At 42.5% G+C, this 22,979-nt stretch overlaps 1 protein-coding gene across 2 annotated transcripts; it reads right to left on the reverse strand.

The window, feature by feature from the left end:
• Window positions 1-1,010: 1,010 nt before the first annotated feature.
• Window positions 1,011-22,117, reverse strand: MKRN1 (makorin ring finger protein 1). 2 transcript variants are annotated; one of them, XM_032107629.1, is made up of 9 exons: window positions 21,933-22,117; window positions 14,673-14,801; window positions 9,969-10,195; window positions 7,151-7,291; window positions 5,112-5,338; window positions 4,418-4,632; window positions 3,620-3,730; window positions 3,063-3,177; window positions 1,011-2,620 (listed from the first exon to the last, which is right to left on the reverse strand). In XM_032107629.1, the coding sequence occupies exons 1-9, from the start codon at window positions 22,100-22,102 to the stop codon at window positions 2,408-2,410; spliced, it is 1,548 nt and encodes a 515-aa protein (XP_031963520.1). In that variant the 5' UTR covers window positions 22,103-22,117; the 3' UTR covers window positions 1,011-2,407. The 2 variants fall into 2 exon arrangements, with proteins under 2 accessions (XP_031963520.1, XP_031963518.1); XM_032107627.1 differs by having other exon boundaries at window positions 3,039-3,177.
• Between the last annotated feature and the right edge of the window lie 862 nt (window positions 22,118-22,979).

A 22,979-nucleotide genomic window follows, 5' to 3' on the forward strand; every position in this document is an offset into this window, starting at 1 on the left:
AAGCCTCCCGGAGCACAGTTCAGACGGGAAGTAGCACCCAGCAGTACTGGTTTGGGGACAAATACAGGCAGTTCCTGAACCTGCACAACAGGAACTACAGCACAGTTCAAAGCAAGAGGAACTACTCGTCACGATGCACATGAACACATCAGTGGCCGTGCAGCTCCACCCACCAGCCTCCACCAAAGCAAATCACTCATCTGGGTATTCTCAGCCTCCTCTCTAACACGTACAGGAAGAAGCTTCGGGAGCAGCAGCCACCACAGTGCCACATGTACAGCCAGGCAGAGAGTAAAGCATACCCTCCTGACCCCTTAGGAAAGCAAGCTCACATGTGTGCTCTGGCTGGTAAGTTCATTATCTTTTTCCATCAGAACACAGCTTTGTTACAAACTCACATTTGAATCAAACTTTCCAATAGGATGTAAAAACTAATGTTCACAATGTAGGGCAGGAAGGCTTTTACTCTGCTCACTTAAACTTTTTTTAATCATATCCCCCAGCATCTGAGTATGCTTCCAGCAGTTTAATTCCACCTTCGTGTATTTCTGCAGAAAAATGCTTCTATCTATCTGAACACACACAGACTTCAAGCACGTGGAGCCTCAGGAAGTTGCCTGTAGCAGTGCTTGGATTTGCTGTCCAAACAGCATTATGATAGAAAACTATGGATAAGGGTATATCCTGCAGCTGGCTTTGTTCAGTGCAAACAGAATGAACACAATAGTGTAGAACTTACTTCTGAGAAAGCAAGACATGTCTGTTCTTACTAATGGCCCCAGATATTCCTTCAATATATCAGCTGTCTCAGCTGTCTGTTCAGAATGTGTCCCTTGCATTACAGGCTCTTTGCTGGAAAGGCTCTAACAATGCTAGAATCCTGTATTAAGCATAACATGGCTCTGCAGGAGTTAAGAATAAGTGACATAAATGTCTTGGTATTTACAGAAATACACACAAAAATAAGTTAAAAACCAGACACTTCAAACTTAAAAGAACAGACTGACTTCTTGTTTAATTTTTTTTAACTTTTTTTATTTGGGAAAAGTGCTTCTTACAAAAGGCAGCTGCAAAACAATACATTATAGACCTCAGAACAATTTCTCATTCCATTTAAAAGTGAAAGGAGAGGCAGTCTAGGGGACAAGAGCAGCAGGAGAACAGATCACGGGGCATCCACAAGTCAATAAAAAACAGCAATAATGTAATGCAAGGTTAAAATTCCTGTGCTGGGGCTTTGGTGGCAAAGTAATTTCTCAATGCAAATTACAGCCAGAAACTGCACGACTGCCTTTGTAAGCAGTAACTCACATAAACTGAACAGCTTTACCAGGCAACCTGCCCATCTCAGCTGCAGAGAGGCACAGGTACCCCAAAGCAGCTGGGAGGCACAGCGAGTTTCTAGCAAAGCTCACGGCTTAAGTGTTTACATGAAGTTCTAAAACTTACAGAGCGATAAAGCTAAAGGGTCCTCTCTGGTGTTCCTCTGACCCCACCTTGGCTAACCGGATTTCTGCTCCTGGACAACCCTAATCATACACATGAAAGAGAGCTGGTGTATTAAGGGAGTGCCATCTATCAAGTTAAGCGATAGTCAGGATCGTTTCCCAGTCTGGGCTGAGACCACTAGACCAGTTTCATGTCCAACTGGAGGCTAGACTTCATGCACCAAGAGGGGATGAAAGATGGTTTTGTTATTTTTAACTTACACAGAGTCTCCCCATCCTTGAGGTCCAACTCTACATTTATCTGTATATACACATAGAGAGTTCTCCTTTCACAAAGACATTTTCCTTTCATGCTAAACACAGTAAAAATCCAGAACGTTCACACCTGGTTCTGGTTACACAGTAGTAATAGTAATGTGCAAGTAAACAGAGACCAAAAGTCACAAATGAAGACGTGTACATGAGGGGGCTGGAACGGAGCTGATTCCAGAAAGAATATTTTTATCTGGCCTGAAATCAGAAATATTGGTACAAAGACAGAATAAAGGCCATCAGCCAATTTACATCCCCACTGCATGGCCACTGCTCATTTTTGTATCTGGGCTCTTCAAAATGAGTGTGGAAGTCCTGTAAACACTTTAACCCTGGAACTGGGTGAACTCTGTTGGGTACACAGATGAAGCAACAAACCTAAGCTAACTGTTTGACAGTTAAATTTATTTTTACAAAAACTAACATTTTAAAGATTTATTTCTTGTTATTTGTTTAAACAGAGGAAAAACAACACTCCTGGGGTGGGAGAGGAGGGGAGGGGAAGAGACAGACCCTGGGTAAAAGTTATTACAACAGCACCTGGAATTGATCGGCCTGCCTAGGAGAAACACAGGCACTGCCACAACACCACAGGTAATAGCTACTGCCTGAAGCCAAGACAACAGTCCACACTCCACTGACAGGTGCTATAGATCCAAATCATAATAATCTTCCAGCTCATCATGAAATAAGTCCCACTCATCCTCGGAATCCGTTAGCTCATCATCACCTCCGGCTGCCAACAGCATAAGCAACATCTCACCGAGCTCAAAGGTCACCACCTCATCCTCGTCGGTTTCAAAGGGATCACCATTCTCTCGCTCCTCGATGAACTCCCAGAACCGATTCCTCCGCTGGGCCTGCAAATGGAACACAAGGATTTCCCCAGGTAACCAACTGGTACAAAGCAGGAGCCTTTCCAGAGGCTGACAGTGCCCCTGGAGTACTTTCTGACATGCAAGAAATCACATTTCTCTTTCAGGGAGATACTGACCTCCAGCAGAATTTACCCTTACACACCCTTATTAATGCTACCCAACATTTCTACTTCAAGTATGTTGTAGGAAAGTTTTTAAAATTTAGTCTTTCCATCTTGGCCTCCAGCATTCACAAACTTTAGAGCACTGCTTCCTTCAAATGCACCATTACAGAGGTCTATTAGAAGTGGAAAAAACAAGAGTCAATATTTCCCTATCCTCTTCTCAAGGCAGAGGACATAATGTACACCCCTCTTCTGCTCTCTCTCTATGGAAAGGGCAATTAAACAGCAGCACTGACCCGGTATCTACTTGAGGTTCCTACTTTGGGTCTTTGTGGCTCCTCTTGGCGGCCATCAGGATATTCATGCTTGTAAAAACAGTTCCCTCCAAATGGACAGCTCCCACGGCCTTCATCAAAATACCTGCACGGCTTGTTGCTGGAAAGGAAAATATCGCAAGCCTTACTGACAGCAGAGCCCAATCAGATTCCAGAATTGCATTTACCTGCAGCCCACAAGGATCTCAGGTACCAGAAGCATGTGGTATTTTGTGAGTAAAAGACCTACATGCAGAAATTATTTATTACACTATGTGTGGACTGATGCATGCAGAGGGACACCAGTGGTGTGCAGTGCATGAGCTAGGACTGTCTTATGGCTACACCACCAGTGTTTTGTGTAGAGAAGGGACAGACTGGGGTGAAAGAACACAGGAATACCTTTGGGACTGTGTGCATGCATCTGTGGGCAGATAGGTAAAGACGCATTTCACACGGTGGTGGAAAGGAGGTGTGACAAGGGACTTTACATCAACACCCTTCTTCTCCATGTGTGTCTATCTCTGCAGTCTCAGTTTGATAAAAGGCTGCATTGCTCATACCTCATTGCCTCCTTGTATTTCTGAATGAGTTTCTGCTTCTCTTCCTTCTCCTCCACCCAGTACTCACTTGGAATGACAAAGTTAGATGTGATCCGGCATTCTGGGCAGGACCTGGGAAATGAACAGACTGTGCTGCAAAATTCCACATTACAGGGCGCTCTCTCTCCTATATAATAAGTCATGGCAAATATCCATCCTTAAAGAGGTACTGTACTCATATACTCTAGACTCTCTTATACATGAAGATAACCTAAACTGTTCTTCAAGAACTCAATGGCAATGGCAGCTGGTCAGCTTGGCTCAGAAAAGCTTGAAAAAACACTTCACACAGACTCCTTTTTCTTTAGAATTAAATAAATTTATTTTGGTATTATTCCTGTATTTATTTGATTGGAACTCTGTATTTTCTAGAACAGGCTTAAATGGAGAAATGTTTTGCCAACTGAATAATGCTCTAAGGCAGAAATGAATTAAGCATTCTTAATACATTCTGAACTGGTTAATCTGTTTCCAGATTCCTGCCTGGGTGTCCAAGACATAAACAGTAACAACTGGACAACATGCTACTAAATAAACAACAGTTATTTACTACCATTGCGTTTAGCAAACTTAACCCTTATTAACCAAATCAGAGTGTAAATGTTATCCCTAACAATTATTTCACTCCTAAACTAAAAGTTAGTATGCATTAAATGCAGTCTCTGTGCAGTCTGCATCTGGAAGTCTGTTGCAAGTTGTCACAAGTTACTAAGTTCTTCCACAGTAACAAAGCACAATGGAAATGGGAAAGTGCCTCACTTTATAATCTTGCTCTCAAACTGTTTAGCACTCCTCCACTTGCGGATGCACTTGAGACAGTAAGTGTGGCTGCAGTTGGAGAGGATCCCAAAGCGGCGCTCACTAGGATTTGCCTTCTCATACACCACCTCCATGCAGATCCCGCACACCATGTCTTTACTACGCTGGACGGCAAAGGAAAGCTCCATGTCCTTCTCGTGAGCTTCAATGCAAGACTGAAAAGGAGACACAAAGAAAACAACTACAGAGACAACTGGTCACCTGGTGAGGTCTAAGCAGGTTTTTAAACTCAGTTTGCTGTTTTGCATATTGAAATAGTGTGATTAAGCTGAAAAAAATCTTTATCCTCAAAATTTGCTCAAGTAATGGGGAACAATCAATTCAGAGTTCGAATTCCTTCCTTCAGACACTGCTTTTAAACATGAAAAGGCAATCTAAAAGACCATTCACTTTTACTAGGTAAAGAACAAAGCTTCAGTATCTTTAAGCAGACTGCTCTCCCAACACAGATAAGGAAATCCAGCTGCTTTTGAGTATGGCCCTGGCAGGAAACAGTCTAGTTTACAACCAAGAGTGTCATTCACTGCCTGACCTGCACACACCTTCAAATGAAAGGGAATTAGTAACAAGTGATTGAGGGGAGCTAGGAAGCAATAACTTACAGCTGTTAAACACCAGACAGTTGTTTGCTTACCTTTATGTGCTGAGATCGCTGTGCAGCATCAATGGGATGCAAGACCTGCAGGCCACACATATCACACACATCCCCATGGATGTACACGCAGTTTTCTCCATAACGACATTCTCCTAATGCAGCGTAGGGGCACAGCTCCTTCTTCATCTCCACATCTGCCTGCTGCTTCTCGTATTCTTCTTCAATCACCATTTCCTGCAAGGGTGCTTCAGCACAGAAAGGAGCAGCTAGGAACAGAATTAAGAACAGTAGGCAGCACATTCAGATTCTGAGCACCGGGAGTAAGAACACTCAGGTTACCCAAACAGAGTAATAGAAACTACTTAGCTTCATTTCAGTTCAAGTTCACATACCCTCAACCTGAACCAAATTATTGTCCCCACTCAAGAAATTTCAAGACCAGTTTCTTCATCCTTCAACCCAGACAAGATTAAAGCTATCAAAGTTTTAGTGGTCAGGGAAGATCCATTTACAGGCTACCTCCACACTAGAAAAATCGCACTAGTCCTCAGCAGCTTAAATACACTGTTAGACAGACTCTGGTTCAGCAACCATTAAATAAGGCTACAAATCTCTCACTGCTTTCAATTGATTCTCACTGAATCAATTTCACTTCAGCTAAAATTTTCACATCAGCTAAAGTTAACAGGTTTTTCCCAGAAATTACACAGCTGAAGTAATAAAGGTGTATCCAGCATAACAAAATGCTAGTATGGCAACACCACATCAGTAGTTTATGTGCAGGCTAATGAGCACACTCTTGTTTAGCCAGAACACTGAACAAACTTTCATTTCTGGACTCCCACGCATCTCTAGGATTGACAGAAAAGTGGTGTCCACGCCTCTCAAACTAACTCCATTCTACTTATTTGTCAAAATGCCTGTCCTAAACAGGTATCTATCTGGTCAATTAACTAGACACATGAACCTAAGAAACTGAAATTCAGGCTATTTTCACTGCATTCTAAGCTAGCCAACAGTTTTGCAAAATCCTAAGTAAATTCCCTTACCTAATTCTAATCTGAACTGAAATCTGTATCTTTTTGCCCTTTAGACAGCTGAACACTTCCTCCCTGTACCTCAAACACATGCTTGCCTGCCTCACCACAAATCAGCCTTTTGAGATTGTTACAGAAGTAGGATGATTACTGAATTACAAGACAAAAGCAGCCAGTGTGAAACTGAAGATGTAATAAACACAAAGCATTACTATATTCAGAGTAAACACCAGGCAGAACAACAGCTGGAGTTCATTTACACAACCAGAGGCTGTTACAAGAGTAACAAGTCATCGATGCTATAAGAAGGTGTAACTTTCAGAAGCCCTTCAAGCACTAGATTTGGAGAAACAAGCAAAAACTACCAAAGGCATACTTGGATCAGCTAAACTGAAGGACAGACTCCTTCTCAAAATTAATCAGAGGCTGCACACTCGCACAGTTTTCATCCCCATGGAGCAAGGACATAACAGTAGGCATGTATCAGTCTGTTAGTTTTAGGACAAAGAAAAAGCAATGCAGCTCCCTGTGACTTAAGTTTTGAGGAACATGCAAGTATCGAAGATTAGTGCAGAAAAGTATTAGCTCTCAAAGATAAGATCAAGTCTGCTTCTTGAACCACCTCTAATTGTAGGGGTCACTCAGGCTGATCTTGGAGCAATGTTTGTTAGAAACATACTTTTCAAAGCAAGTGAGTAACTAAGTAACAGGGCACCTGGCAACCTGCTCACTCATTTTCAGTCAGAGATTCCCAAACAAAGTAAGTTCATTACCTCTTCCTCCCAACAAGTTCCAGTGAACCAGCACCAAGAAAAGTAACAAGAAACACACACTAGGTTCTACATACTCTTCTGAGTAGCTCAGCGTAACATGAAAATATGTACTTACTTACTGAAATCCCACTTGCCCTCCCATTTGAAATCCATGGTCTCCACTTCCAAAAGACATAACAAAAATCACAACTACCATTCAGTTTCTATTCCCTCAACCGTTGCATTTGCCAGTGTTTGCTCGAGTTAATGTTGTCACAGATTTTTTTACCTAGTTGAGGGCCATGAAGATGGTTAGAGGGATCGAACACCTCCCCTATGAGGAAAGGCTCAGAGAGTTGGGGCTCTTCGGCCTGGAGAAGAGAAGGCTCCGGGGTGACCTTACTGCAGCCTTCCAGGACCTGAAGGGGGCCTAAAAGAAAGATGAAGAGAGACTTTTTACAAAGGCATGTAGTAATACCACAAGGGTAACAGTTTCAAACTAAAATTCAATCTGAAAGAGGGTGGGTATAGATTAGATATTCAGAAGAAACTCTTTTAGTGTGAAGCTAGAACAGTGTGTATATCCTCTGTATGCACTGCACTGTATCAGTTACTGTTTCACTTCCTCTTTGAAAGCACAATTAGAAAAAGTCAGAAAGCTTCCCGGTCTCAGCAGTTACCAATCCAACATCCCTCAGAGTAGCATTTGTTCTCTAGGATTCTGTTTGCTGTTTTTCAAATCTCTGCTCACCAGTAGGTGGACTCAATCCCCACCTTCTCACTGCCCATTTCCCAGTCAACAGGGTTAAATTCATGCTCGTGGAAAAACTGGTTTGTTACCTTTGATTCACACACCACCTGCTTGCACTTCAGGACACACTTTGTAGCATCAAACACATTAATCTTTTATTAACAGCAAGCAGACACCCAGTTGAGTGTTTCTTGTATTTCTGCCTTTCTACTCTTCCTCAATTACTGCAGAACATTGAGCAGCAATAGCTGCAGAAAAAGTATGGAAATGTGTCATATTTCCATTTCTTCATACCTGAAGAACCATCACTATTTTCTATGCTAGGTCCTGAAGTCATCTTCAAGATACCAGGTTTAGTCCCAAATCAGAGAATCATGGTAAAAGGTGAGCATTATAGTCCAAGCTATGTACAGTTAGATTGGCAACCTTGAATCTTTATCATTTGTATGACAATTTTAAACACACAGGCTTCTAGGCAACCTTGAGAAATAAGTTTCATTTTGAAGTTTCCAAGTATCTGTGCATTTCTCCAGCGATGTGACAAGAATAATCTGCTTTAAGGCATACACTAGAACACACTGCACACATTTTTATTTCTGTAGCTTAACAAAGACAGCTGCTTACGAAAAGTAAAGTGTTTTTTAAAGTCACCATGGGAATTAGCTTCATGTAGCACTGTTCAGAACAGAAACAGATCAGTATGCTTGTACATTAAAATACATCAAGTTTCAAAGGCTGTAAAACAGAGATTTGCAACAAGTTTCACACAAGAGAACATTATTTAACCTAATCTGGCACAAGTTTGCATGAAAAATAAGCCTAACCCCTAGAAAAAGGAACTGCTTTAGTAACTAAGTTAACAGTATAATGAATTACCTAGACTTCAGGAAGAAGCACCAGCTCTTCTGTAAGGACTGTGTGTATTTAAAAAATCTCTGGCTGTTCAAACTAGCAATGAACTGATTCCAGTGGAGGGCCAGCCAGTCATTAATGTGGCTGAAGCCCAAGAAAAGAGACTGACTCTTCTCAGATGTGCACATGACAAGAGACAGACGGCAAGCTGAGGCAGGGAAAAATCCAATTACATACTAGGAAACAGGCTTTCTTTGTGAAAGAAGTCAAACACTGCAAAGGATACCCAGAGGTTATGGCCCTTTGAACATCTCTGAGGATAGAGATTCAGCTGAACAAAAGCCCTGGCAACCTTTAAGCAGGAAATTAACTCGATCAAGTCCAGAGGTTCCTTCCAATCTAAACTAATATATTCTGATTAAAATATTTTCAAAAATCCTTTGTCTCAACAAGCACAGAAGCTGTATCTTTTATGACAGTAAGGTGGCACATTAACAGGTAGTGGTCAAGTTTTCATTCCTTTGGGATATACTCCAGTCACAGATCTATTATACAATTCCATCATCAAACTTCTCAACAACACTAGACCATTTCTCTTCACCCTCCTCAAATTGGAAGGCAGGAGGCTCCAAGCAGCACCCTGTAACACTGAGGTCATTCTCTTTTCAAACCTGAGAATCTGAGCAGTGCTGTGGAGACAAAGTAGTACAATCTGAGCACTCTGACTGCTTCAAACTCTTCTGGATGCAAGGTGTCCATTTTCAATTCAAACAATTATGTAAGTACTCATGGCCTTAGAGAGACAAATATTAGAAATTATGGTAAAGTGAACACCTTCAGCCTACTTTTCACTTAAATTTTAAGACTCTCTTATCCTTCGGCAGGAAAAACAGATGACAAGTATGCTACTCAAACAGTCTGGTCCCATTCAATGAGCTTCTTCAGTCTCATTCTCATAATGAGCTATTAGAAATAGCTCGTTATGTCACAGTATTAGAAAGCTGAGTTCCAGAAAGGTAACTAGAATAAATCATTTTCAGCCTCTGGCCACAGGATTCATAAAAGTAAGCATTAGGCTTCAATTCCTTCTACAGGAACCTGTATCTCCACTGAAAAACCTTTACAAGACTGCAAAACCACCCCAAACCAAATCACCCAACCCCAAAACACAAAGGCAGCAGATTATCTCTCCAGAGTAGCAATATTAATTGCATGACCAGTAACTTCGTCTCCCATCCCATAGGCAAACTAAACCTCTAAAGAGATTCTCAAGTCACTCTGAAACATAGCAAGAGAAAGCCAGTCATGCAGAGAGTGTAATGAAATACATCTATCTGGTTTCAGAATGGAACAGTCAGTCCGACTACTCATGTGGGAAAACCTAAGCTCACTTTAACTGATCAATAAATATGAACAGCTGTACTCAAAAGCCTGAAAATAAATGCACTACACAGAAACTGTTGAGCCGTGATGGGAATTCACTGTTTTCCCATGATCAGCTTACCACGTCCACAGTACGGCTGCCCAGGGACAAACTCCACTGCATTCACCCAGTCTTCAGCCCCTACTCCTGCTGCTGCCAGATCCGTATTTTCATCTTCTACCTCAGCAATAAATTCTTCAACTGTTTCAGGGAGCGATGCAAAGTCTGAGGACACTGATGGATAGATTTCCACCTCTGGATTCACATCAGCCACTTCTTCTTGTATTAGAGGCTTGGTATGTTCATACCTGAAAAGTTAAAACACATCGTGTCAACTTTCCACAAAAAAAATACCTCCAGACAGCAGCCCCATGTACTGAAAATAAACTAAGGAAGATGTAAACATGCTGTGTGGAAGGAGGATCCAGAATGGCTTGGAAGAGAAAGACACTGATGACCCCTTATAGAGATATGCTTCCACTTGTGCAATATGTCAGCACTGCTCAAAGAAACACAAGGTACTCTGAAATTTTGGAGAAAAAAAGAGCAGTGTACACAATTCTTACTTAACTTACACAGAACAAGCTTCAAATATGTCCCAAAGCGGTCAGGTACCTATTGCACATGTACAGTATTACTGAATGAGAAAAATGAATTTGTTCAGCTTTATAAAGAGAAGACTAAGGACAGACACTGCTGTCTCCAACTATCTCATGGGAAGCCACAGGAAAGATCAGCCAGAGTCTTCGAAGAGGGGCAGTGATAGGCTGACAGTCAGTAGACATCAGTCCAAAATGGGAAGTTACAGGTATGGATATCAGGAAAAAAAATTGCTGTAAGAGTAGTTAAACACTAGAATGGGTGCATAGTCTTCATGGTTGCAGATATTCAGAACTTGACTGGACAATGCCTTGGGCAACCTGGCCTCTGCTGGCACAGATTCAGAGATCCCCACCAATATAAATGACTCTTTTCCTGTGTCTAAGCATCTTGCCTCATGCAGATCTTACACTGAATTTGAGCACTTATTTCTAATGCCTCTTTCAGCTCATTGTGGAATATGGTAATCAGAACACTTTGAGCCCTACCACCCACAGTAAGCAGGAAGGCACCATTTCCCTCAAAAATCTTTCTTCCAGCAACTAGGGGGCTACATGGGAAAAATAAATTACAAATATACTGTTGTAGACTTAGATATTTGCTGACTAATTTCAAGGACAACGGGAGGTAATTTTTTGAGATCATACAGAAGTTTGATGTGACTGTGATTCATTTAGCTTGTGTCAGATTAGAAACAATGAAGTGTCCCAGCTCTTGCATATTAAAGAGGTGCTCCCAACCAAATGTCAGCTTGGAAATCCTAATCCTATAAAGCACAAATTTAAAATTCAAGCCTTCAGATCTGTACATCTGTGGCCTCAGATGTGTGTCCACCATACGAGGTGCCCAAGGCAACCCACTGGGATGCAGGAAGAAAATACTACAACTTAGTGAGTTTCTTCCCCTTAAAAAATACAATAAATTATTATTACTATTATTATTATGATCCATGTTGATGGCAGTGTCCTCACAGTCCACAAGCCAGAGTGCCCATGTGTGGTACGTGTGAGGTGCCCTGAAGGAGCAGGTGTTCCATCACCCAGTGGGTTGACAGTGGCACCCCCCTTGTCTGCTCACTTTCAGCATATTGTGACATATTGCAGTTTGCTTGTACCCACTTAATGAATCAACAGATTATCTGATCTTGTTGTACCTAAACTAACCCTGACAAAGTGAACAAGTGGCTTGAAAAGATGCCTGCAACTGTGGGCTGGTGACAACACTGATAATGTGAGCAAAAGCCAACAAGAAAATGTCAGAGCTAACATTTCTACGCCTACTACAAGCTCCTCATCAGTCACACTCCAAAGTAAAACAATGCCAACCTAATCAGATTTTGAACTCAGGGGGAGGGGAACCACAGAATAAATCAAGATTACCAAGAAGGCAATCTGAAATATGGATTTACATCCACTACTATTAATGAAGAACCATGCCCTCAGTGTATACTGTACCTTGAGATATTAGCTACTGAAAGTAGGAAGCCATCTCCACTAGCAAGACATTGAAAATCAAAACATCCAGAACACAAAGACAAACCTCCACAATTTTTTCCAAGATGTTTCAAGTCATGTAACACTCAATCCAGTACTTTGCAGAACTTCACAATAAGAGTTTAGAAGCCTCTTTTGAGGCTTGTTACATAACAATGAAAGACAAAAAACCATATGCCACTGGTCAACTTTTTCTTCCTGCTGTGGTAAAAATGACTGAATAACTCATGGAAAACAATATGGTGACAAAGTAAAACACATTCCTTTGTCAGCAAATACTGTTGGGAAACACAGAAAACATTGCTAGAGATTTGAAAAAACAAGTAGTAGAACAAATTTTGCAGTGTGGGAAGTTTGCTGTATGGCAGAAGGAAAAGTACAGATGTTTTTCACATGTCTCAGCTTATGATACTTGCTAGATTCTGTTTCAATGCTGAACTACTTTTTGTGAGACACCAAGGAAAATATGCACCAGAAGAGAAACATTCTCAACAAATTGCTTCGTTAATAAAGACAAAAAGATTCACTGGAGGAGATATATTCTCAACAGTAGACAACTACTTGAATAAAAACAATGCTTTATGGAAAAACTGTGCTAGGAAAATCACTGAAGGAGCAGCTGCTCTGATCACAAAAAGAGATTCCAGGGTAAGGTTACAAGGATAGCACACCACCAGAAAATCATCACTGCATCACTCATAGGCAAGATATTGTAGCAAAGATGGATCCAGAAGCACCCAAGAGAATGTCATCAATATAGACTTTTAATCAGTCAAATGTTTACCCCAGTTATAAGATGGAGAGCCACCAGGAAAATCTTCTGTACCACACAGAGGTTTGCTGATTATCGCATGGTAAAGCACTTAAAAAGCATCACAAATGAGTTATGCACATTTATTTCACAAAGACAAGTGGTCCAAATTTGCTGCCCTTTTCTGTGATGAAAAGTCACTGCCAGCAGTATGCTGCTAAGCAGATATTAAAAAAAACCCCAACAAATCCAAATGAACCAAACTCAACCACATTCAAACTGTCCCTCCAAGATAAAGTCGTTCTATGAACAGAAAACTGCTTTTTTGAAGGAAATTTGTGGTATGGAGACAACATTTTGAAAATTAAGTATTTCCACCATTATATGATTTTATTGCCAAAAACTACCCAAATGTGTCAACTACGAAAAACCTTTCATATCTTGTACACTTTAAAAACTTGGAAAGTCATTTCTCTAACATGTTTAAAAATCTTTCAAATTCAGAATTCCAGTGTATTTTGAACCCATTTGCTAAAAATATAAAAATGCAACACCTTCCAGTTAATCTGCCCTAGCAGCTGATTGACATCAGGGAAGGTGGAAACTTACCAGCTAAATTTATCACACATTAGTACATGCAGCCAACAATACACTTCCTTTTGGATCTGCACAGCTTTGTGAAAGATCTTTTTCAGCTACTACCATCATTAAAACCAAGGACTGAAATAAACTGAACTTAGAATGAGACCTTCAAATAACTGTTTAACAAAATGTTACACTGAGATTTTAAAAAAAATAAGGAAGGCCACTGAATCAACATTACTGTCAGTCAAAAAAATATTAAGAAGGCTTTTAGTGACAGTAAAGATAGTTTTGAACTATTCATAAAATTCTTATTAAATATTTTTCATTTCACCTTTAATACACCCTTCTTAAAATTCTGATTTTTTAATAATGTTTTATAATGTATATAACATTAGTACAGTAGTAGATGTAGATGTATATATATATATGTAAACTATAAATAAATATGCATGTTGGTGGGAGCTCAAAAACCTTGAGCTGATGGGGTGCATGATCTGAAGTTTGAAGACCACTGAACTACGTGACCAAAAAAACAACACTAGCAAATACAAGACTACAGAGAGGTTTTCTTTGTTATCTTTCTTACACATAGCAATCCTTCATTAAAATGAAAGCAAAGCCAACTATGAATTACCATATAAAATCATGATGCAAATGTTTAATCATAAATTAGACCTGCAGTAAGACAGAATGTTAAAACTTCTGACAAGTTTTAATAAAATGAATGTATGATGATACAAACATTCCCAAGCTCTTGTGAAGCTTTGCTCCACCAGGAAAGTATGTGTTTTCTTTCCTCACAATTTTTTAATTATAATTTCAGGGGTATAGATTAATTCATAATATGTTTTCATAAAGTAAAGCTATTTTGTATGGGCAACATTTTAGAACTTACATGACAAACTCCAGTTATTTTTCCAAAATGGTAGTTCCAGTGTCAGAGTACCAATTGCTCAAGAGACAACACCAGGAAAATAAATAAATTCCTACCTGTTCAGGCTATTATGATCACTTAAATAGTGTAACTCAGTTTCATCTATTCAGCTAGTCTGAATGTAGTCTCAGATTTCAGTTAATCAACTCATGTTATTAATGAAAAATAAAACTCCATGCCCTGACAACTATCACTTTTATGAAAACCAGTCTATTTATTAACCAATTTATTTATTAACCATTTATTTGCATAGCAAACACTGGTATTTACCAAGAGAAGACAGTCTGTGAAAAGCTATTCTTATAAACTTCTGAAGTGTCAACAAAAGAGGAAAACACTAAGATTTACTGGTTTTCCCTGAGCTCTTTACTCAGAAATACAGTGAAAAGACTCCTGCAGGATGGCCTGGGGCATTTCTTTACCTGCAATGATCTCCATAAGCACAGCATCCTCGCTGGTAATACCTGCACACCATGGCAGACTGACTGGTGGAGAGGTCATGGGAGTAGCGGCAGTTGTCTCCTTCCTTGCAGACTCCATGCATGAAGTACCTGTAAGAGAAGAAAATGGTGGCTTAAGGAGAAGCACTGAAATTGTAAACAAAGTATTTGGATGATCCTGTTATTCTATAAATCAAGGTATGCTGCATTAAGAACAGCACTAAAGACTCATGGGACCCTGCCCCAGTATAACCATAAAAATAAGAACATCTGAGGAAAGATGAAGCCTCAGCTACTCCAATGAACTGTGCTGCACATTTAGGGACTTGCTCTTACAAAAGCCTGGCGGAAAAAAACCAAACTTGTAAAGCAAAGTTCTCCTGGGCTAGGACACGAAGAGGAAAGAGTCTTGGACCAAGTAGATGGGCACTAAGTTTTACTTGTAGGCCCTAAGTTCTGACACAAGAAAAAACCTTACAGAAACTCTCCAGTGAATACAAGAATCAAACCCAGACACACCCTAAATCGCCCAAGATTTTAAATATATTCTGGATTCATAAATAATTCAATCAAATGTGATTTCCTCTCCAAGAATGCAAAACATGTTTATGATGGATAATTACATCTGGCAAAACACACACATTAGTTCTGCAATAGGAGCCAAACCAATAATCAAAGCACCCTGCTTCAACACTGTCCTGCTTGTCTTGAAAAACGTGGACAGTTTCAAAGCTTTTGAGGACAGTTTGATCAATTTTTGTATGTCAAATAGCACATGTTTAATTTAGCATCTTCAATTCAGTTATTCAAGAAAACTGAAGAGTAGTTTTCAATTTTTTTTAAATTTTTAACCTAGAAGAACAAGCTTCTTGGAATTTAATGCACCATAATTGTTCAGATTCAATACATTCACATCAAAACCACAACTGAAAGTAAAAGTTCAGGTACACCTTTCCCAATCCACATAAAAGTATTAGCCAAGAAAAAAGGGGGAAAAAAATCCTGTGTAAAAACTGAATCCATAAATGTTTACCAACACTTCAGTTTAGAAAGAAGCCACACTGCCCCCAGGTACCAAGTTGCAAACTCTGAACTCACTGGAAATATGAAGACCTAGTAAACAAGAAAACTTGTGAGGATTTAGGTCTCATACAAAACACCACTTGAGGGAAGGCTGAGAAGCAGATTATACCCATCTAAGCCCACGCTGCTGCTGAATGGGGCAGTCCTGCCCTCCTCCTGTTGCACACTTCCAGCACTTTGCGCAGTCAGCAGAACCAGGCCCTCCAAGCAGCTGAGTGCAGCCTCACAGCCAGCACAAGAGACACAGGGATCATCTTTCAGCAGCCACAACTAAGATTAGGACAACTCTTCACAAAGCAGTACATTCAAGTTGATATTCCTGGCCAGGAAAGGTGCTAAGATGTTGAACTGCACGCACTCCTACAGAGCTACTTAGTCTACTGTACTTTTAAGAAGTCAGATAAAGCCAGTGAACAACGCACCAAGTGACATAAGCAGAGCTACCCCTGCAATCCAGTTTTAAGGAAATATTAAAACCTGAGGCTGAGTGTTTAAAGAGCTGATAACCTTCCATGTGCAATACTAACAGTGTATTCAACATACTAAGAATAAAAAAAAATCTAAACTAGCTTTACAGACCACAAGCTGACACTTGCCATCAGGCTGCAATTCACACTCAAATTCACTCTCCAAATCCCCTGTCTGTATCCTGTAGACACATATTAACCAGGTAAGAAATGCGATCCTACATAAAAAATAAGCACTGTAAGACCCAGATGAGGCTCTGCGGGGTCAGGTGGCAGCACAAACAGCTATGCCAGCACACACCAGGAGCAGCGTGTTGCAGAAACAGAACAAGACCCATCCCTGCTATACAACCAGCACTCTCCACTGTGAACAAAAACCACACAAAAACCCCCAAAAGTCACACCCACAACACCCCCACCCACCCAACAGCTTAACCCACCTACAAAGACCCACCTCAAAAGCAAGAAAAAAAACCAAACCAAAACCAACTGAAAAAACCCCTACTGAATCCCCCTCCTCCCCAAACACACACAAAAAAAACCCCAAAACAAAACCAAAACCAAACCCAACCACCCATGAAGTAATGGAACCAGAATATAACTGGAATTTCTGGCTCAATTGCTTTCAAGAAGTGGGAGTTGCACCAAGAGGGTAAAAGAAAAGAACGCAGTTTGTTTAACGTTTGTTCTTCAACAAATGCTGTCTCCACCCTTTGCTTACTTCCACACAGCATCACTTCCCCATGTGCTGGGGCAGCAACTTCGCAGCCACCCGCTGACACAGACCAGGAAATGGCTGCAATGGAACCTGACATTCCTTTTGCTGCCCCCACGGTTATTTTTAATCTGGATCAGATCACTGCCCAACCACCCTGCACAGCCACTCTGCTCCTTGAGCCAACAAAGTGTTGGGACACCACTACAGCTGAAGTAAGTGATTGACAGAAAGGTACCTGCCTGAAGTGAGGACATCTGATAGAAACTATTTGGTCAACACGACTTACGTTAAGTACCTAAGCCCCAAAATGAGATTCTCCCACTGCTTGATAGGGAAAATGAAGCTCCAAATCCCTTTCCTTCCTTCCCAGTTTATGTTAAAAAATCCTCTGCAAATACAGATTCTGCACAATTCTAAAAGTTGTCATAATTTATTATATTGAAATAGTAGGCTATAAAAGGAAAAAAATAAACATAAAACACTCCCAGGCTCTAATTCACACATCACTTTTAAAGGCCATCGATCCTATACAGCAAACTTAACATTATTTGAACAAGAAGGCTGGAGTGGGAGGGGAAAAAAAATGTATTTGTTTTAGGATTACACCCCAACTTCCTCCACAACCCTCCTCCTCACTGAGAGGTAAGATTTTTACTTTAAGGTCACAAAGAATTTAACACTTTACATGTCAAATTGCAGTGTTAGGCTAAAACATACTTTGGCTATGTAAAAAAATAAACAGAGTGCATTATTTTTGGGAAAAGATAATGAAATTTATTTTGGAGAGCATCTTTACACATGCAGAGTATTCAATTTAACCCTACTCAACAATGATACCACCCTCTTCATTCTGGTTATAGGAAGAAAGCATCCTTAAAACTGAGAAATATGAGTTATCTGCCTTTTACAGCAACATGTAGAAGGACATCTGAAATTTGCATTTGGTCAAGTAGTTAGAGAACACATGTAACTTCATCTGAAAAAATAAAACTAGATCAAGACAAGTATATAACTGGATTTTCGCTGAGCCTCTGTGATGCTGTCATCCAAAAAAGCACTTATTCTGGCAGGGCTCTCTGTCCTTCCAATTCAAATATACAAGTGTAATTTGGTTAAGTTGCTTGGGGAACCAGACCAGAGAACTCATCAGGGTCTAAGTCCAGATCATTTCCCCAGCTCAGTTCACTGCATGATTGTACAAGACATGAGTGACACCAACACATGGAACAACCAGACAAAATTAGTAATTGCCTGCACTGGCATTTTATCACTGAAAAAGGTTCAACACGTGTCTAGTTATGAATGCCTTGATCAAAATAGCATATCCTGATTTTCATGGGTATTTCTCAATAGGCAATGCTTCCTTCTAGAGCTTAGGAAGCTTGCAATGGGTTTCCTTATTCAGCTGGGTTTCTCTTCTTTACTTCAGGTTTCTGCTTTGAGGTAATGTTAATTTGTTTATCAAACTACTGGTTCAGCTAAGTAGGAATGTTACACCCAACCCAACAGCAAACCTCCTTCTAAACCCATGACACTGCCATGACTGGCAGATGGGGAAGCTCAGGATAACAGCCATCTGCACTCATTAGCTTCTTCAGGTGCCATGCAGAGACCGAGAATTCCTGGGAAGACGGTAGCAGGAAAGAGGAGGCTAAGCACACTGCTCTAGCACAGCTCGTGGGCATTCAGCCACATTACTGGCTAATGAAATTCTGCTGGAGTCAATAACCTGAAGAAAAAGGGGGGAAAAAAAGTTGATCTTAATAGCATTTAGCTCCTTGTTCCTTCTCCATAACCTCCTTCAGAAGTTATCAGGAGATGCAGACCAGAGCAGCCATGAAATCCAGGCAGGCTACCAGGAGGTTTGTGCCCTACACCCTGGTGCTGCACTGAATTAAGGTGGCATTACTTTACTGATGCACATTCTTCACATGAAAAGAAAAAAAAATACCTGACCCAGGTTTTCAGGAAAAACAGCTAAGGTACAAACACATAGACAGCTCTTAAAATACACCACTTAGTCACTATGGGTTTTATTTACATTCAGTTCTCAAACAAATAAATGAAATGTTATTTGTTTACGTCAACTTGATGACTTTTAATGTCGCATGACATCTGGAAAACACAAGCACAGAACAAACATTGTCAAGCCTTTGGAAAAAAAAGGTTGGCTATAGCACTGCTCCATAAAACCACGTAGCCATCTGAACTGGAAGGACTGAGGAACTTGGTAAGGACCACCATTCTTTTTCTTATTTCAAATATATCAGTAAGAAAAAGATCGTAACATTAAACTAATTTGGAATTAGCTTTGTTCCCCTGCTATTTATTCTAGATGAAAATAGCATAAATTTTTACAAAATGCAAGCCTTGAAACTGCTAAACCACAAAAGTAAAAAAAAACCCAACTTATTTTCATCATCTCTTAGGGAACATGATTTCCTATATTTCACCCTAAGACTTCTAAACTTTAGCTGCAAGAAAAGGAGAAGGGTAACAGCAGCAAAACCGTACGTGTAGGAGAAATCGAAGTCCTTCATCTTAGTCACTGTGTCTCTCACTCTGAGATGTTAATCATCCATCCCAAGGATACCACACTGGTGTATTAAAACTCATTAACCAACCTATTTATCATATCAGACATTCAAAGGAGTAGCAAGAACTTATGCTACCAATTCTAAACCTTCCAGTTCCGATAAAACAGCAGTTATTTCTGCACCAGCCATCACATGCTAGCTCCTTAGACTGAAGGGACTATCTCCCAAAAGTTTTTGAGGCAGCATTTACTGTCACCCATATGATGATTCAACTAAAAAAGCCTGCGAACAAAAAGAATTGTGCAGCATTACTCAAAGAGAAACTGCTCTACCTCCTACACTAAAAACCTTCGTTTTGAAATTTAATTCCTTTATCTCACTGTTAAATCCTCCCGCTCATTTATAAAGGTAAAACAAAATTTAATAGTAAAAAACTTATCTTCTTAAATATGAACATGTCCTATCGAAACCAAACCTAGAAATCCAAAACTTTTATCACAGGTTCCCAGAAGGGCAAGCCAAAATTGCTAATTTCACTTTAAAGCCTGAGTAAAGCTATTCTCCCTCTAACTTGAATGCTCCCATAAAAATTAATAAAGCAAGCAATGGGATAACTAGCAGGATTAGCCTAAGAGAACAAAGAATGGAGACGTTCATTAGATCCAAGGCCAAGATCCCATTGTTTAAGCTCACATTAAAGCACATTAACCATTACAAAAGAGTAGCTTTAGCTTCCCACTCGGCCTGAGTGTTTGCAAATAAATTTATTCCCTAGACTCTCTGCACTGCAGGACACTGGTGAACTTGACTGCATCTGTACTACGGCAGTCACTGTCTTCGGTAAATCGATCCTGCATCTATACCTATTCTGTCTCACGAATCCAATTTGCCTAATTGAGCCTTTCGATCTCTAGAAATTACGAGGCAAAGTTAAATAGAGCGAGCACTGACCTTGCGCCTCACTTAAAGCTGAGCTAAGCACGGCTCCCGGTCATTTCCTCATCACCGGCATCAAACATTAACCCGGGGATTCGCAGGCGAAACTCTCTGCCTGCAGCAGCAGCCCGAGAGCGCTGCCAAACGGCGCTTCCCAAAGGGATGCAGTTAGCTGGGCATTAGCCAAAATAAATGTGGGGCAACAGCGAACAGGGACGCTTTCAACACTGCAGGGCACGTGAAACAGACACAGCGAGGGAGCTCCCTGCGAAAGCCGAGCAGCGGTTCCTCATGCTGCTGCTGCAATTTGCCACTGGAACAAATGGGGGGAAAAAACAAGCAGAAGAGATATAAAAAACACTCCATCAAGATCGGGAGCCTCTTCCTTCCTAATCAAGGGATGCTCCTTTTTGCTTCCAAGTGACTTGGAATTCATTTGCCCAGAAACATGTTAAATGTAATTTAATTTTTTAAAAATTTATTTAAATAAGTACATTTTAAAAAATCAGGAGACGCTCCTCGATGTTAATCTTGGATTATCCCTTGCTTTTATATTAACTAATATATGTCTACGTTCACAAAACTGTTTTAAATTCCTTTCTGCTTGCCAACCGACCAGCAGTGTAGGTTTAAAAATAGTCCATCTGGCAAGCTTTAAAACACGCAGTTCGGCTTGCATAACCCCAGAGAGAAGATTTATCAGAAATATAGTTTAAGGCAAAACACAGATAGGAAATGACGCAGCACACAGAATCTCGATGTGACACAGGCAGAGCCACTTCGAACATTTTGCAACATGTCCTGACTTATTCCTGTTCTCCGGTTTAATGAGTGGTTTTCCCTATATCAATCACGAATGAATTCCCAATTTTAAATTTCGATTGAAACGCACAAGCATTTAAATTACGCTGCATTTCCTGCTTTGTCGCGCTTTGCGGAACGCGGCTGCAGGACTTCCTTTTACACGGCGTCCTTCGCGCCGACCACCCCGGGCCCGTTCGCGCACAATGCAGAGCGGCCCAGGGCTCCCTGCGAGGCGACGGGAACGCTCCCGGCGCCCCGGCGCGGCAGCCGCAGGCGCTAGGCCGCAGAACACCCTCGCATGAGGCCGCGGCTGCAGAAAGCCCGCGGGCCGCACCGCCCCCACCGGCGGGCCCGGATGGCGGCGCCGCGGCCGCGCGCCACCCCCGCCGGTAGCCCCGCCCGGGGCCGCTCCCGCCCGGGGCCGGGTCCGTTCGCCGCCCCCGGGGACGCGCGCGGGGCGGGGCCGGTGCGCGCCGCGGGCGGGCGCGCGCGGCGCGTACGTGACCATGGGGGGAGGGGCGGGGGGGGGGGGCGCGGCGGCGGTGGGGGAAAAGGCCCCGGGGCAAGGGGGGGGGGGGGGGGGGGAGCAGTGCGGGAAGAAGGGAAGGGAAAGGAAAAGAAGGGTAGGGAAGGGCGGCCGCGCCCGCCCGCTTCCCTTCCCCAACCCCCCCCCCCACCCGCCGCGGCCGGCGCGTACCTGCAGGTGACCTGCTTGGTCCAGCCGCCTCCCGCCGGCCCCGCGGAGGGCGGCGGCACGGCCGCGAAGTCGAAGGCGACGGCCGCCGCTCCCGCAGCCGCCGTGGGTGACCCCAGGGCCGCGGCCGCCGCGCCCGCCGTTGTCTCCAGCGCCGCCACCGCCTCCGCCATTACTGTTTATCCCGCAGAGCGGCGGCAGCGCCGGAACTTCCGGGAGCGGATCCTTCCGGCCGCGAGGGGCGGGGCGCGGCGGAGGCCCCGCCCCCCCGGCCGAGCGGCGGCTCCCATTGGCCGAGCGGGGCGGCCGCGCGCGAACGCGCCGGGGGGCGGGGCTGCGCCGGTGCTGCCCCCGCGCGGCCGCTGGGAGCGCGGGCGCCGCGCGCGTCCCCGTGGCGCCGGCGGGAGCGCGCCCGGGCACGGGGCCCGCCTCGCCCCGGCGGGATCAGCCGGCGGCGGGAAAGGGCCTTTTCCAGGAGGGAACAACTCGGAACGGCGATGTGGCGCCGGCGTGGGGTGGGGAGCAAAAGGGGACAGTGGCGCCGCAAAGGCCCAGCCCGAAGCTGGCACCGAGCCGCCCAGTGCTGCACTAACTGGCTGCGACACATCGCGTCCATTCTGCCCTAGTATCTCCCTCACTGCGGATATTCTAGAACCTTCTGGACGCGATCCTGTGTCATGTGCCCCAGGACGACCCTGCTTGAGCTTCACACATTCCAAAAAGACAGCGACAAGCAGGGGCGCAGGGGCAAGGTGAATGGAGAAGCCTGTCAGTGCAGTGTTACTGATACTTTGCCTCTCTCCCTGGAAATATATTAAAAAATTAAACGTATCCAAGCCATCAGTCACTCCAGAAAATACTAAGATGAAGCCTTTGTTCTAAACATAGGCAACACCCTAGGATGGCTGGACTTTAGGAAGAGCAGTAGACGGGAGGGAAGAGGTAAATCTGTTTTCAGGTTGCCTTGAAACCATGACTTGGGTGCCCTCAAACTACCTAAGGAATGAGGCAATGGGAATACTTGCTGGCATTTTCTGGAATATGCAGAAT

Source organism: Corvus moneduloides, chromosome 4 (assembly GCF_009650955.1).
Source record: "Corvus moneduloides isolate bCorMon1 chromosome 4, bCorMon1.pri, whole genome shotgun sequence".
Classification (NCBI taxonomy): domain Eukaryota; kingdom Metazoa; phylum Chordata; class Aves; order Passeriformes; family Corvidae; genus Corvus; species Corvus moneduloides.

Bases quoted from the DNA above. Each gene is read 5' to 3' on its own strand.
- MKRN1 (XM_032107627.1), bottom strand. From the start codon at position 22,102: ATGGCGGAGGCGGTGGCGGCGCTGGAGACAACGGCGGGCGCGGCGGCC. The intron at 14,802-21,932 runs GTACGCGCCGGC...CTTCTCTTACAG, and splicing joins ACCAAGCAGGTCACCTGCAG to GTACTTCATGCATGGAGTCT. The intron at 10,196-14,672 runs GTAAAGAAATGC...TTAACTTTTCAG, and splicing joins GCTTATGGAGATCATTGCAG to GTATGAACATACCAAGCCTC.